At 39.2% G+C, this 12,872-nt stretch overlaps 1 protein-coding gene across 15 annotated transcripts in view; it reads left to right on the top strand.

Moving 5' to 3' along the window:
- Window positions 1-12,872, top strand: part of MPDZ (multiple PDZ domain crumbs cell polarity complex component) — a 98,113-nt gene that overhangs the window by 47,135 nt on the left and 38,106 nt on the right. For 11 of the 15 annotated variants that reach the window (XM_064501570.1, XM_064501568.1, XM_064501576.1 and 8 more), the window contains 4 exons: window positions 2,892-3,179; window positions 4,095-4,218; window positions 7,972-8,170; window positions 11,156-11,197. In XM_064501570.1, coding sequence (XP_064357640.1) covers window positions 2,892-3,179; window positions 4,095-4,218; window positions 7,972-8,170; window positions 11,156-11,197 — 653 coding nt within the window. The remainder of the gene's footprint in view (window positions 1-2,891; window positions 3,180-4,094; window positions 4,219-7,971; window positions 8,171-11,155; window positions 11,198-12,872) is intronic. The other 4 variants (XM_064501581.1, XM_064501579.1, XM_064501580.1 and 1 more) reach the window with 1 other exon arrangement.

The following is a 12,872-nucleotide window of genomic DNA, read 5'->3' as shown; positions in this document are numbered from 1 at the left end:
ATGGAGATAAGTTCCTTCAGAGTATTTTTATTCTTGCCAGTCACATACCTATGTTGAGTTGTTTTTTATATCAGTGATGCTGTTTTGTTTCTCTCCATGGTTGTTCTTTCTCCTTTTTCTTGGCAATCTACAGGTATATTTCCCTAATCCAGAGTCTTTAAAGTTGTTTCTTCTAGTATTCGTTGTCTCTGAAGGCAGCAACATGGATCTTTCTTCCAGGGTTCTCCGTATATGGTCTTGCACCGCATAGCTGCCTCCTTTTCTTCCACACCTGAGTCTCAGTAACTGTCTTTATCCTTTCTGGACTGTGTTCAGCCCATGCAGGGTGCTTGTCTGAAGGCTGAGTTCATCTTCTAATGGGCTCTCCTAATCCACAGTAGAGCACCTCTTTGCTGTGCCGATGGGACAGCTTGCATTGTTTAACTGTAATTGTTACTTAAAGGGATTACGCATATTGCATGCTGGGAAGCATTTTATGAGGAACAGGCTGGGTTCACATTCTGTACGGTGCTGAGGCCGTCAGAAGTCTTGGGTTATTTTCAGCATTGACTTGAGGAGGGCTTTTGTTCACTTTTTTAAGATCGTGGTCCTGACATGTCACTGTTCCTCTCCATGCAGTCATTTGAACCAGTGTGAACTGACTGTTAACTTCTCACCAGATAGCATTTTTGCTCTCTGCAGAGTTATGAATGACTGCATGAAGTAAACGTGTGAGGAAATCAGTTCTTAAAAGAAGACTTTTAAAGCAAATGTGTAATGCAGTGAACAAGAAAGTGCTATTGGATGCTATGAGGAATGCAGAGGTATTTCAGCTATTTCTGATGATAAGGACAGCTGAAATACAGGCTCTGAATGCCTTTGCTGTCCCTTTTAAAATAGATGGTGTGAAACTGTTTTAAGGCAAAGTAATGTAAATGGTTTAATGCAGCCACACATTCCTGCTGCTATGAATTCCTGAAGTTATATTTACTTTCAAAGATTAAAGCATTGACCTCTCTTTAAGTGAAACAAAAATAAGAAGGCGTATATACTGCTGCTTTGTATCTAGTAGCATATGGAATAAATGTTGAATATGATCTGATTTTGGTAGTGAGTGTGTTTTCACTGATTTGGAAATGGATATATGAAAAGGCTTAAAAGTAGACATGCCAGCTGTTACTGAAACCTTATGAAATCGTTTAAATAGATTAGAGTCATGGTGTTCTGTTCTCTAAAAGGTAGGAAATGGTTTCTTGATTACATCATGCAGATTAGTGTTATTTAGGCTTTGCTCAATTATCTTCTCAGAAGTTACTTAAAGCAATTGTTCACAGGTGAACAGTTTTTAATGATTGTCTGGGGACAAGTTTCTCCAGAAATAGATGCCTGTATTGTCCACTTTTTTCTTCTTTCTTTTTCCTGGGTTGTACTGAATTGTGCATGGTGTTTGCGCTGACATCTAAACAGGAACTGGCTAGCTTGCATCTATGTCCGAAGTTTGTACTTAGATGCTTCTTTATATCAAGAAAACCGAAATGTTAATTTGCACACAGCAGAAAGAAAGAAGCAATTGCCTTTGAGTCTCATTTAGTTTTGCTGGACCTTTGTTTTAAGTATGACTGAAATTAGGGAAGTCCCCCATGAGGGACTGTCTGCTTATGTTTATATTCCAGGAGGTGGTATTTTTATTGTCTGAAAAGTGGATCCTCTGATATCTTTAGTTGTATTATTTGCTTGCTTTTAGAAATGTGTTGGAGAGCAAGCATTAAAGCACTTTGTGAAAAGAAGAGGAAAGTTCTAACACCTTTGGTGGACAATATTGCAAAATGCCACAAAATGCTTTTGTGAATTTTGATTTAATATCTTCCATAAAATAAATTGGACAAACATGCTTTTTCCAACTTCTGGGAAAAGGAATAGAAGTATTAATAGGACCAGTAGATAAAAAGCTGAGACAGACATAGGTAGAGGTTCTTGTGTCCACTTTTACTGTTAGACAGAAAAATCACTCATATTGATATAGAACTTCTGTGTCCTTGATACATCTTATTAATAACTAATGGCCTACATATTTTCAACATTACTCTGAAAGCTCAAATAGGGAATATTTAAAGTTTTTTTTTTTTTTTTGTGATTATCGGAATCACTTATATATGAATATATGAAGTTAGTAATCTTGGAATCCTGAAAATATAAGCAAATTTTGTATGGAGGGCTTAACCTTAGTACTGCAGCCATTATCAGTGAAACTTGCAATAAGGACTGTTTGCCAAACTTCTGTAATAACAATGTTGTATTTTGATGGTGTCATACTTCAAAGCCTCCATGATCATTTTTTGCTCAGGTTTGACTGAGGTTTCCTTTGTATTCCTCCCTTGTATAAAAGGGATATCAAAATATATATCACTCGATTAACTTGATTGTCAGATTGTAAGCTTATTGCCTAAGCTACTTGAAATTTCCCTTACCTTGCTGTGTTTGCTGTGTGTTTTGAGAATAAAGATCTTGGTCTTACAGAGTTCCTCTCCCTGAGAAAGATGATTGATTGTACCCTTTGATTTTAATAACTTGCTGGAGTTATGTCTAGTTTGATAATGCGCGAGATGACACTGCTGAAATTAGTGGAGTTATGTTGATGAGTGCCAGATTAGAATTTGGCCTCTAATGTTTGGCAGTAATGTTACTTGTTACTCTCGTGGATTTCTGATACTACAAATAGGAAAAAGTTGTCTGAGGAATCAAGTAAATTTTATAGTAAAAAGCCTGTTGAGATCTACTGAAGATACTGCCATGACAATAAATGTATTTACATTCTGTAAAATTAACTTCTATTGAAGATTTTAGCGTAACATATACATCTTAATTATATTAGAAAAGAGTGTTGGTTGTTTACCGTCTCCTCTGTTTAACAGGCTGTTGGGGAGGAAAGCTCAAACACTGCAGCTGATTTCCAGGTATCCAGCAAGAATCTGTACAACATAGATCTGAATCAAAGAGCGAGAGAAAAAATGTCCCTAGCGGGCAAGAGCTTGGAAACTGCCACTGGTTTTACTCACAAAGAACTTCTGCCTTTGGATGTTTCGGATATCAACCAAAATGAAAATGAAAACACAGCAACTTGGGCTGGACCTCAGCCAGCAGCAGAAGATGCACGAAATACAAACCTTGCTACTACTAATCAGCTGGATCCCACTGGAAAAGTAAAGATTTTTTAAAAAGAAAAAAATAACCATAGAAAGACTATATTAAATCATAAAAAATCTCCTACAGATATCGACGCTGGCTAACAGCCATGCATGGTTATTTAATTATAAATGTCAGAGTCAGATGTGATAAATCACATCAAAGCATATGGATATAGAGCCAGAACAGGAGATGATTTATGGTAGCCTTTTAAAGGTAGCCATCTCCCAGAGACTGGAGGTATGGGAGTTATAAAAATCCGCTCATTTCTCACAGCAGTAGACACTGGTGAACCACTGTTGGGCAGTTGGCCTTGCTAGAGCAAGGCATTTCTTCTCCCCTGTTAACCTGCCGAGGCGTGGGAGGCACATAGCTAGGAACTAGGACTGGGGAGCCAAGGAGTGAATTTGTGCGCATGCCCCACGTCTTGGTGCTCATGCGAGGTCACGCAGTTCAACTCAGAAACTAGTCTGTCCCACTACAGTGTGTAAACACAATTTTTCCTAATGACAGTCACTGTGACATGTGTTTGTATTCCTACCATGCTGTGATTTTTTAAGGAGTTCTTAAAAGAGCTGTTGTTTCTTATAATTTTTTTTCAGCTTTTTTTTTTTTTTTTTTTTTAAGTCTTGGGATATTGTTAGACATCTGTGGTGAGTGAGTCAGAGAGCCCTAAATTCATGGCACTAATTTTAAGAGCATAACTGATGTCCCTAAGTTAAGACCATACTTTGCCATAGACTTTCTGTATTATATGGATGAAAACAGAAACCTCACATAGATCAGTCTCATCTCTGATGGACTGACTTTTCCACTGATTGTGTAAGGAATCTGTATTAATTATGCTCCTAGTTTTGGTATAAGGTAGGATGAACTGAGATTAGGCTTTCCATCTTGGTGTTCTGGACTGATGTTATTTTTCTTTGTGTCAGGACCAAGTGCTTTTAATGGAAAAGAGCTGCCCAGTGTCTGTGGGTGGAAGTTCCACAGTCCCAAATTCAGTCAAAAACATGTATGAGAGGACTATCACTATCGCAAAAGGCAATTCAAGTTTAGGTAAGGTAGCTAATGTTAACATTTTGTGTAACCTATTCAGGAACATGGTTTTCTATTTCTCCCCTATGTTTTCTGTTTTGAAAGAAGTGACTGTGTATTTTCATTTTAGTGGGAAAAGCATGAAAAAATATTAATGTCTGATTCTTTGCAGCCCTTGGTCTATTCAGCTGTGATGATAGTGGATACAACTGTTATCACCTTCAACAGAGAAGTAAAGTGTCCAGTCTCGATGAGATTTTCTTTTTTTTCCCATGAAGAAGAGGAGTTCAGTCACTCCTAAATGTGAATAGCGTATTTTAATACACTATTTTTTATTGTCTCTAAGTTTATGTAATACAGTGAAAAAACATGATATAGCCAAGGAGTTCTGTACTGTGGCATGAAAAAATCTTTGGTCAAAGGGTTGCAGACTAGCCTTTCAAGTGTATATAAATAGCAAAGGATCCTGCTTTCTGGGGTTACTCCAAAGGGTCTAAAGAAGCTGTTCACTTACTTGCTATTGAATTGCATTTGTATCCTCGAGTGCCCCAGTATTTATGAAAATCAGATCAATGATTCCTTTAATGGGAAACATCTTTAGCTGAGATGCTTGGCGTGCTTGGATAGCTACTGGCTTTACTGACCTCACTGCCAGGGTGCAGAGAAAGCAGGACACAGTGCAGTCCCAGGCATTTGGATTTTGTTAAAACAATTTTGTTAGTAATAACCTCTTAGCTAAGTAGAGCTGTGTGTTTCCTGTATGGCTGTGAGTATTGTAAATGGAGTGAGCATACAAAGCACGTTTCATGACACGGATAACAATAAAGCATAAAAATATAAGCCTGGGGTGGGGTGAGAACTGTCAGACATTAGAAGCATGAAAAGCAAGAATAGCCTGTCATTGTGTATCCATGTAATGAACGTGAATTATGCTTTCTCCTGGGTTTTGACTGCAGACTCTTTCTTCCAGTCTGTGCTCTGGTCTGGTGTGCCGCCTGGGCACGGTGACCAATTTACACACATGGCTGCACTGCTTTTAACTTTCATTTTTACAAAAGGAGCTAAATCAAGAGCTGTGAATGAAGTTGAAAGCTGCAGCTGCATCAATTATTTCAGTTGAGAACTGGCATTTTTTTTTCCTTTTGAATGACATCACTTACAGCTTGCAATAGCTGTTCAAATTCTGCCATAACTGGAGCTGTAAGCTTTTGAGTGTGATTCAGAAAAGTAAGAGCACTGAGCACAAAAGTAAGAGCACTGAGCACCCACATGAAAGAGGGCATTTGTGATAGGATTTCTGTGATATATTGGTGACTTGGCAGTGGCATTTACATTTTTCACCTGTAGCTGTCTAGTGTGTGATATCAGAGTTGCAGTTATGTTGTAATGAGGATGTCACCATAGAAAAGTGGAGTCGTATTTTTCTCAAGTACTACTATGCCAACCTTAGTAAAACTGTGTTATTGGCTTCATCAGGCAATAGACATAGGCTCAGAGTTTTAAACCACGTTAGTTGTTTCCTAAGAAATTGGCTTTCCTATGTGTATTACCTGTAATCCAGTGCAGAACTATGTCTGCATTCAGATGTGACCGAGTAATCTGTGTGAGGACATCTGTAGAGAGATCTTTGTTGGAAGGATTATGTGAATGTAAATACTAGGGCATCCACCCTAGAATAGCACTTAAAATTTCCATCTGTGATGTGTTCAGCATTGTAACACCACTAACCTAGGAGGCAGAAAACAGGCAGTATGTCTCTGTGGTGTACGTTCTCTAATAGCAGGGGATGAATCAGAGGCATTGTGTGTCTGTATCATAAGTCTGATATGCCCATATTTAAATTATATGAAATACAACTAGCCTAACTACAGTGGACATAATTACCTGGAAAATCCTAAATATAAATCTCCAGTCTTTAATAATTCCATAATCTTTCATCTCTTTAATATTAATTGCCATCATAAAGATGGGTTTGTGTTTTTTCCAAAATACTAAATAATCACTTCCACATACCAAAATAGACAGGTATATTCCTGTGTCTAAGAGTAGTATTGGACAGCTCCTTGCTAGTCAGGGCCACCTTCTTTTTATAGTTTGACGGCTATGCTGATCTCAGCTGCAAATGGATGTGGGGAGCCAAGACCGGTAAAAGCTCTGCAGTTTCTGGAAGGAGTCCTAAAAAGCACAAGTGAATGTTAGTGTTGTTCTCTAAGGTTGCAGTATTTTTTTTTTCTCAGACAGATGTAGAGGCAGATGTTTGTATGGTTCGCTGAGTTTGTATACCCTGGGGGTTAGAGCTGTTTTCTAAAACCTACTCAGCCAGTTCATATTCTGTAGTCTGTCTCCCAGAGTATCAGTTTATAGAGTAATATGTTCAGTCTTTGCCTTCTGTAGCCATGTGTGTATATAAATGGTTAGATTCTTTTCATAATTAGTGTTGTGGGAGCTTTTGCTGTGGGTGGCTATCACCTTGGAGATCCTCCTCCTTCCGTTCACAGCCTGGACAAGATGGTAGAGGTCTGCAGATACAGGACTGTGCTAGCAGGGTTTGTTAACTTGACGTTTGCTTGCAAAACCAGGAGAGCACAAGTGGGGTTGTCACTGCCTCTTTCTCCAGGAAATCTTGCTCTGTAAGGCACTCCTCCTTCAGCTGCTTGATGTTGTTAGTAAGGGACAGCTTCTGTGTTTGTCCCTCCACAAAAAAGAATAAAAACAACTTTTGTGATATTAAGACGGTAGAAGTCCAACGCCATTGAGGGGAGAAGACTCTGCTATCCCTGTAGGTGCCTTTCTCTTGCCTGGCTTAGGGCAAAGCACTTTTTCCTAGAGCTGTCATCGAGGTTCATTTCCTGAGCACCAGCTGCCCTGAAAATAACAGTGAGAACTCGTGCACGTGAGAAGATGCACAAAGACATGTGAAACCCTATACTAAGAATAAGTCAGAAGCAAAAGGGGAATGAGGAGGGGGGAGGAATGAGCATTTCTGTCTCACTTCCCTTTAGGGAAAAGAATGTGGGGTTAAATGGTGTGTAAATCTAGAGAAGCAGTGCACTGCTGTGCCACAGGTAGGATCGTCATGTAGGAATCAAGGAATATTCTGTATCCTTCAGTAGTGTGTGGGCTCCTGCAGGATGCTCTGCTGAGCCCACCACGGGCAGCGGGAAGGCAGCAGCTGTCTCCGCTGGGGTCTGATTCAGGCCTTGCGCCGGGGACGAAGAATGTGCAGTTCAGCTGGGTTATTGGGCCCACGCTTCTTTGGCATTTAATCCTTTTAGCCTTAGCCACCTCCCTCTTTTCTTTCCAAACAGAACCCCCACAAAGCACAGCAAAATGTGAAGTATGAACTCAGAAACGTACAGAAGAGTGATGAATTTAACTCGTTTTAGAATCAATTTAATTACCCTTTTGGTTGAGATCTGTTTGTTCTTTTTCTGTTTGTTTGGTTGGGTTTTTGTGGCTTAAATTTTCTCCTGCTCTCTGTTTTTGTTTGCTTCTTTGTTTGTTTGGTATTAAGCTTGGTATATGAGACAACACAAGGCAATTATAATGTGATTGTGCTTTGTAACTCCTGTCTCCTGTTGGGAAGAAGGAGATGCAAGGATAACATGAGCAATGCGTATAGCTTTGCTGACACTGGCAACTTGGTTGGCTAGCTTTTAACTTCCTAGCCTCAGTTTACATTCTCTCCTTTTGGACTCAGAGCAGTAGAGAGTATTTTGACCTTTATAAAGGTGAGGATTAACTGTTGTCTGTTGCATGCCTGTTTCACTGTAGGGATGACGGTAAGTTCCAATAAGGATGGCTCAGGAATGATAGTCCGCAGCGTCATCCACGGAGGCTCGATAAGTCGTGATGGACGGATTGGTGTGGGGGACTGTATCCTGTCCATTAATGAAGAATCCACCTCTAACTTAACCAATGCACAAGCCCGGGCTATGCTAAGGAGGCATTCACTCATTGGACCAGATATAAAGTAGGTAAAGCTAGAATATGAATTATGGTAGGAAAAGGCTAATAATTAAAAATTGTCCATAAATAACCTAAATCAGAATTTTGTTTGTTTGCTTTTACCATGTGAATTCACCCTTAAATTGCAGCTTCATATGGATAATTCATCTTCAAATTACAGCTTCGTGGGTTTGAAAGATAAAATCATTTGTGCAAGGGACTTCGAATGTTTTTAGAAAAGCCATTGTCGTTAGTTATCATCATCACTACTGTCTTGAGTGGCTTTACTGAGGAATAGGATGACCGTGAGTATTTAATTTGGGTTTGGTTGGATTTTTTTCAAAATCAGGCTGTTTGATCCAGGATTGTCATTTTTAGAGAGTTGCAGGTGGAGTTCTGCATTCACAGTATGACTCTTTTAAAGAAAGTAAGGCTTTTGGTGAGGTATTTGTGTTTCTGAAACATGAACTGTCCTGGCCATTGCACAATTGATTTTATTTGATGGATATCTTACTAATGGATTTTGCTTTTGACTGCCAGACAGAAAGTATGACACGTGATGTTAATGCAGAAAAATAATGTTTATGAAATTTTCAGTACATCTGTGAGAAACAGTTGAAACAATCTGTTTTGCGAAGTCACTTCCAAGTTTTTATTAGTATATATAAAGGAGCTGTTGTTCTGGTACATAAATGTTTATTCTTTGGAGTACTCCTTAAAGCTTGCATTTTTTAATAGAAGGCTTGAAAAATCCACTTGCTTGATGATGAAAATTTCTTCTTTTCAAGCTCTGTCAACTTACAAAATTTTAATTTTTTTTAAAGTGATTTTTTTTTCTAGCTGTTATGGTTGTGGAGTTAACTTTGCCAACATGCACACCATCTAGAAGTGGCAGGTTCCTAAGTGTATGGACAGAATTCCAGACCTGTAAATGCTGGACTTACAGCTCAAAGAAACTATTAGCTGTTTTTCTGAAATCCATGTTAACGTGGATTGGATCAGGTCTGCTGGCGGCATTACTGGAGCTGTCTGTACTAGAAGCCTCTACTTATTTAGGAGAGTGGCTTTGAAAAGGAACAGCTCTGTGCAAGTGACAGGTAATCATGTAGTTTCTATCAATCAAATGGGCATTTACGACATTCCCTTCTTCCCCTCAGACTGTTATAGTTTTGAACAGATCTGGCTTTTGAGGGAACAGCTATGCAGGGAATCTTCACTATAGGCAGTAGGTTTAATTGTCGACCACATAGCCGTCATGTGTTTAGGATTTAATGCGAGCTTCTTTAAATGATGGGATATGCTCATATAATGAATTACATTATTGTCAATGCTGTCACACATACGAGTGAACCAGTAGTGATAAAACATGAAATTGAGTATTGTTCTAAGCTTTCAAACTGTATTTTAATTCCCACTGCCATTACTGAAATCAAATTGGTATGTGCGCATGCATGTGCCTGTATGTCTGCATAGATACACAAATGCAACAGCACCATTTTTCTTTGAGGAGTCTTTTATTAATGCCAAAGTTATGTAATCAAACACAGATGTGTTCATTATTTGTGCTTATCCTTTTTGTAGCTGCTGCATTTTACGCTATGTGAACAGAATTTTTGTTTTGTAGTCATAGTCGTTTTCCAGATATGTCTGGACGACAAAAATCTCATCTAAGACATGAACATTCAGCTGTCCTGGGAAGACGCACCAGCTTTCTGAGAGATCTTACAGGAAAAGAGCAGTTGCCCTTCAAATTCTGACAAAGATTTTTGGCTTTCACTTCGTATCTTTCAGTGCATTGCTGTGATAGGGTTTCAGAATGAGGCCAGCATCTTCATTTCAAAGAAAGGAAAGACCAAATCCTTTGGTAGCTTCCAAAGCTTGCAAGAATAAGGACAAAATTTTTGGCCTACACAGTTTTGGTAGAAAGCTATTCTGTCAACATAACTGAAGTTCTCTTTAATTTGTACTTTCAAGAGCAGTGTGAGATTCCAGAAACATATTATGATACAAATGTCTGGGGAAATGTCCTGTATCAGATATTTGGAGATAGGGAGCACTATTTTGATTCCTATTTGCTCGGAAGGCTGAAATACAAACCTCCTGCTGCAGAGCTAACATGGTGAACCACCATGCAGGAAGTATCTGTGATTTAAGTGCTTGCCTTTCAAACAAAACAAAAATTGAGTCTCTGCGTTGTTGTCCTAGGGAAACAGGAGTGCACAACCTCTCAAATGTGGCCACCTTGATTATTACTCCTCGTTGTCCATACAGGGCTTCAAGGTTGGGACCTCAGCTGTTAAGCTGAGCTTTTTTGGGTACCAGAGTGACCCCAAAAGGTGATTCAGCAGAATTATTTTAATTTCAAAGCTGTGTTTTCAGTGGCAAATGTTATTTTCTGAGCAAACATCAAGCCATTTTTACTTGATACATAAGATTTTGTTTTATTTTATTCAAGGAAATTTGATTTTTAATAGTTCAAGCACCAGCAATCTGAGTTCCAGATTTGTTTAATTTCCCCCTATGTGTGTGGAAAACCAGATGTGTGGCCTTACCAGAATGCATTCTGTTTCATTTCTCACTCCACCTTGCCAGGAGTTCTTACATTTCTGCAATAACAGCTAGGGGTTTGTGCTCAGCAGCAGCTGCTTGTAACATCTGCAAGATAATTACTGAGCTGAATCAGAATTCACCTGCCTTAAACTGAAGTATGGAGATCAATTCCTGATCAAGGAGTACAATATTCATTGCAATTCCATTTTTCCGTGCTTGTTAATAATCACTGCTATAGACACTAATAAAGTGCAAATGCTTTCTGGGGGAGATGTAGACAGAGTGGATGTGGAATGGGAGAAAGAAAAAGGAAAAGAAAAAGGAGAAAGCAAAAAAAAAAAAAAAAAAAAGCAGCTCACACTTTTAACTACCTAAGTATGCCTCGCACATTCAGCATGAGACATTGACATTTGTTAACACCATTGTAAAAAGATGCTGCATCATATGCTTCACATTCTAGATCTTCTCCAGCACCTGCTGATGATCAGGCCCTCTTTTATGTGTGAGTATTGGTGATTCAAAAACTCGTTATGGCTCTGTGTTGCAACTTGTCTGTAAAATCATTTCATGCTTTTATGACATCCATAATGTCAGGGATATATCCAGATATAGGTACATATTCTGGGTGTGTGTTTGTGTGTGTGCATGTGCGTGTGTATGTAGATGCAAAAGTGTGTTTGTGTGTACGTGGATGCGTATGCTTCTACAAATCTTTATGGCTTTAAAGCTGAAGATTGGAGCATGCTTCCTAAGACTGGAATGAACTCACCTCTATTCTAAAACAATTATATTTTTAATTTTGTCTATGTTAGCCATCCCAGATGTGCTCAGAGCACCTGTGTGTGTGTGTATAGGGTTCACTGCTAGAATTGGCATGAGTATGATGTACTGATATCTGGATTAATCTCAGTGTCATATTTTCTGTGGCACTTACTTACATTTTACTTTTGTCACGTATAAAAAGGTTCAAATTAGACCTTAAGTGTTAATGACAGTAATTTGTCCTGAACATTTTACATACTTTGTTATTTGGTTTGTTGATGTTTCAAGGTTTTTTGTGTGGCTGTTCAGTCAAGCATGTGATAAATGTTCCTCTGTACTGCATGCAGTGTTGTGTTTACGAGATGTTTTCGTATGTACACCATTTGGTGTTTCCATTGTCACTGCTTTCATTGCTAGTGCATATCTGGGGGGGGGGGGTTTGTATCTCTCAGAAGAGGAAACAACACTTTCTCCTTAGAGCTGAACAGCTATGAAAGAGCAGGAATGATTGAACTTTGCATATACTTTCCCTTGAAATTGTTGAATTGTAAGAAATGCAACACAGTAGTAAAGCAGTCATTTGCTTGTTTCTTCTGTTTTCTCTGTCTTCCTCCCCATTTCCTCGCATTTGCCTCTCTTACTCTTTCTTTCCTCCCTGTGGCATTTTAAAGCAGAGACCGGCCCAGGTGCCTGGTTTGTTATTTCCCCCGAAGCAGTAGGTCAGCAGAGGTCCTTACGCCCGCACGCTCGCCGTTATGGGCCTGGCACCGAGGTCTGGCTGGGGGCATGCGCTGGGCAGGGCAGGGTGGCGGTGGGCATCTTCAGACCTCACTGAGACCTCCAAGAAGGGAACTGTGGTAGCTATGAGAGACGAATTTGATAGCCGTGAGGTTATATCCGAATACTAGAAAGGGAACAAGTTCTTGGCAGATGCAAAATCCAAAGGTAAATCCAAGGGCATCAGTACAATCTGATCTTGCTGTACCTCACAGAAAGCAGCCTGACAAATGGAGGAGGAGAGATAGCCACTCAGCAAAGATGAATTTCTACTGAACACACTCCCTAAAATTCTAATTTTCAGCAGAGCTAGCTTTGTGCATTTATCTTCATTTCAGTAATAACGTGCAAAGGAGAGAGGGAGGGGGGACTCTGACTGACTGTCACATCAATAATATAGCTTAGCTAATAAGAGCAGCTAGGGAAACCTTTCCAGTTAACTGAACTTGGGAAATTAGCAAGCAAGAAGCACATGAAGTCCTACAGAGAGCACACCTTTTCCTGCATTTGATCTATGTAATTTAGTTTTAAATGTTTATGATATTTTGCAATATTCAGGGGAATATTCTGGTTTATATTTGTGAAATAGATGAAGCATTATTGATGTTTATTTTCAGATAAGAGCAAACAGCTAAAAT

This window comes from Dromaius novaehollandiae, chromosome Z, assembly GCF_036370855.1.
Source record: "Dromaius novaehollandiae isolate bDroNov1 chromosome Z, bDroNov1.hap1, whole genome shotgun sequence".
In the NCBI taxonomy this organism is placed as follows: Eukaryota; Metazoa; Chordata; class Aves; order Casuariiformes; family Dromaiidae; genus Dromaius; species Dromaius novaehollandiae.
This window is presented reverse-complemented; position numbering and strand designations above follow the sequence as displayed.